This window comes from Sinohyriopsis cumingii, chromosome 14, assembly GCF_028554795.1.
Source record: "Sinohyriopsis cumingii isolate HCF-2022 chromosome 14, ASM2855479v2, whole genome shotgun sequence".
In the NCBI taxonomy this organism is placed as follows: Eukaryota; Metazoa; Mollusca; class Bivalvia; order Unionida; family Unionidae; genus Sinohyriopsis; species Sinohyriopsis cumingii.
The window spans coordinates 117,232,954-117,236,744 of NC_142974.1; the positions used below are offsets into that span (position 1 = coordinate 117,232,954).

Here is a 3,791-nt window from a genome sequence, read left to right on the forward strand (position 1 = left end):
CCAGTTGTTTTGCCAAATTCTCCAAAATCTTTTTTATCATGTGAATTTTGTTTTCAGAAATGTGTCCAAGCTATTTTAATTGGCTGAAAACATTTTACCTAATAAATTAAATTCAGTGATCAACTGCAATTTTAACGTATGACAAAAAATGTTTTCACACTGTAATTCCTATTTACAAACTAGAATGGTTATGTGAGAAAGCTTGCCAGTAGCTTCTCGAGGGTCGGTGGTTCTTTCCGTGGATTTCTCGAGTTCTTCCTCCACCATTAATACTGGCTGCCATGTATAGCCTATTGTGTGCTGAAAAATGGCATTAAACCCTACAACAACAACAACAACAAACTAGAATGCCTTTATTTTCATACTGATGACTTTCATGCCTGCAATCCTTCTGACCAAACATAATATATCAGTGGAAGATTTTACTGGATCCATTTTTTCAGTCTGATAACATTCAACCCTTTGAGTACAACCAAACATGATTCATCAATGTGTGTTACCTGGCATAAGCAATACACTCTGTGGATTCCTATGCTGCATATACAGAAGTTGTGGATAAAATTTTGCCTTTAATAAATTACTCATGAAGAACAAAAAAGTGAATAAATGATAACTGTACAATGTAAGTTTCTTTAATGTCATTATCAAATGAGCACTTTATTTCTCTACTTTATTGCAGCACAAAGTGGGGGAGAGGAGTAGGGCACAAAATGAACACAATTTATTTTGTTTCCATAAGTCATAGGATATAAGATTTAGGTTAAATGGTTCAGGATATAAAACTAATTATCTTGTCCAAATATATATGGTAAATACAGTAGCCACAATTTCATTTTTATCCCTAATTATTTTGTGTCATAACTGTACTTTGTTTACATAATTTCTGACTCATATATTACTTGTGTATTATATTCATTTTGCTCTCATTTGCAAATACAGTCTAAACATACCCTCGGCTATTGTTATATCCTTTGCATTTAATAAAACTGGAACCAGTCAATAGTCAATACATCAGAGTACCAGTAATGAAACTATTGATAGGTGATTCTTGTCAAATTATTGGGAAGCAGCATGTTTTAAAAAACAATGCATCCATTGGACTTTCATTGCCTTTTATACTTCCACTCATTTACACCAACTGTGGTGTAATAGAAATAACTTCAAGTCCATCTGTAACTAAACAATTTTACACACGATTCAAATTGTGTGCATTGTCACCATATGTTTATGTTTGTGCTTTTTCAACCAGGACTTCTTCGCAAAAAATGTTCCACAGATTTCACATTTGAATGATTTACCATCAGTGTGTACCCTCATGTGCCTTTACAAATTTGAACTCTGATTAAATAATTTCCCACAGATATCACATTCGAAGGGGTTGTCACCAGTGTGTATTCTCAAGTGTGTTGACATATTTGAACTCTGGCTAAATAATTTACCACAAACTTCACACTTGAAGGCTTTGACACCAGTATGTGTATACTTGTGGTTTTTTAAATTGGACTTCTCAGTAAAGGATTTTCCACATAATTCGCATTTGAATGGTTTGTCACCAGTGTGTATTCTCATGTGCCTTGTTAACATAGAATTCTCAGTAAACAATTTCCCACAAATTTCACATCTGTATGGTTTATCACCTGTGTGTATCCTTAAGTGTACGGACAAATGAGAGCTCTGGCCAAAAGACTTCCCACAAATCTCACATTTGAATGGCTTATCACCAGTATGCGTCTTCATGTGCCTTCTCAACTTCACGGTAAACAATTTTCCACATATTTCACACTGATGTGGCTTATCGCCCGTATGTATCCTAGTGTGACTTGTCAAATCAAAGTTGTTACTAAACATTTTCCCACACATTTCACATTTGAATGGCTTGTCACCAGTGTGTTCTTTAATGTGAGTTGTCAAACTTGACTTCAGAGAAAACGCCTTACCACACATATCACATTTGTATGGCTTTTCACCAGTATGTCCTCTAGTGTGCTTAGTCAAACTCGAGCACTCGCCGAACAATTTACCACAAAATTCACATTTGTATGGTTTGTCACCAGTGTGAACTCTCATGTGTATACACACTTGATAGCCCTGCCTAAATAATTTTCCACAGAGTTCACATCTAAACGGCTTTACACCGGTATGTATCTGCTTGTGTCGTTTCAAACTAGACTGCTCACTAAACATTTTTCCACATATTTCACATTTGTGTGGTTTGTCACCAGTATGTACCCTCTGGTGTGCTGTCAAATAGGAGCTGCGGCTAAACAATTTCCCACAAATTTCACATCTGAAGGTTTTGTCACCAGTAGGTACCCTCAGTTTTTCCATGTTAAAGCAACCATTCATATACTACAGAACAGACATCTGTACAACTTTGTCACATTGGCCTATATTCACAGAGGAAATAAATCCATTATGCCAAGAGACCTATTGGGCTGGTCCTAATGCTTCTTTCATACATAAGGGGACGAAAGCAGTACATGTCAGGAATCAAACAAAACATTCGGAACATCATAGTCGTACCACATATGCGTTGCGAACAATTTTGCAATAGGACTAAGGGTACAAATTTATCTCCCATAGTAAATTAATGCAAACATCAGGATATTAAAAGTTTGATAACTTTAAATTTCAGAATCTTCATGATCAAACATATATTTATCTGTACAGACACAATCTTAACGACAACTTTTGTATAGACCTCCACGGATGTTGAACTAGAACTATGGTTGTTGTTGTTGTGGGGTTTAACGCCATTTTTCCGTACATGATAGGCTATGCATGGCGGCCAGTATTAATGATGGCGGAAGAACCCGGGAAAACCCCGGGAATAACCACCGACCCAGTCGTTAAAGTTTGCTAGTCCAGCTAGTAAGCGGCTACACTTTGACGACACCAATGATGTCGGCGAATTCCAACTTTTCTGTAAGCAGTGGGCTCTGACCCTACACCCCAACATAAATGCCAGAATATCAAAAATGGGGTGGCAAGGGTCAGAGGAAACTCAGACAATATATAAGCACTGGGCTTCTGTTACCGAACTACTATTTAGAAAACACCACCCACCCCCCTTCCCGGTTTATTTGACACACTTTACCACATGTATCCTACTGCATCTAACCTATGTGTGATGCTGGACCTGATAAAGCTGGGGTAGAGTAGCAAAGGGGGGTGGGGGTGGGGCACATCACTTGACCCTTAAACCAGTAATGGGGCTCCCTGATTGCTGTGGATAAAATTACATGTATTTAGACAAACCATATATGGGTCTAAACTGTTTAATACTAAGCATTTTATAGCAATAATAATTATACGCCAATCAAGGACAGTTTAAGAACTTTTTTTCATGGTTTATTTGTATATATAAATAAATCCAAAATCTGAATTGTCCCGCACCCCCACCACCGCCTTATTCCGGCCCTGCTGTGGTGTGCTGCCATGGTAAATGGTTTTAATTTCCGATCAGCGGGAACGCCAATGTGTTTGGTATTCCAAGGTGACATCTAACCGGATATGCTTTAAGAGAATGCCTTATTTTCGAGGCTACTGAGAAATACAGTGACTATAAGTATCATGGCATCAATGTAAAAAATCAAATTTAAAAAAATCAAGAAATATTATGTAAAAATATATGTTTGAGCACATTTTCAACATTAAATTCATAAATTTAATCAAGATCTTCGTATGCCATAGTTACCGCAAACCCGTTAAATATATAATTCATATTATTCTTGTTTTATGACATGGCATAATTATTGCTAACCATAACTCCCGTTCGTTTAAATTGTATG

General features: G+C 36.8%; 1 protein-coding gene across 1 annotated transcript; it reads right to left on the reverse strand.

Moving 5' to 3' along the window:
• Positions 1–2,590, reverse strand: LOC149784672 (uncharacterized). The gene has a single exon (XM_089932716.1). The coding sequence runs from the start codon at positions 2,344–2,346 to the stop codon at positions 1,324–1,326; it is 1,023 nt and encodes a 340-aa protein (XP_089788842.1). The 5' UTR covers positions 2,347–2,590; the 3' UTR covers positions 1–1,323.
• Positions 2,591–3,791: the final 1,201 nt, after the last annotated feature.

Excerpts from the sequence above, each read along its gene's own strand:
- LOC149784672 (XM_089932716.1), bottom strand. The coding sequence starts at position 2,346 with ATGAATGGTTGCTTTAACATGGAAAAACTGAGGGTACCTACTGGTGAC.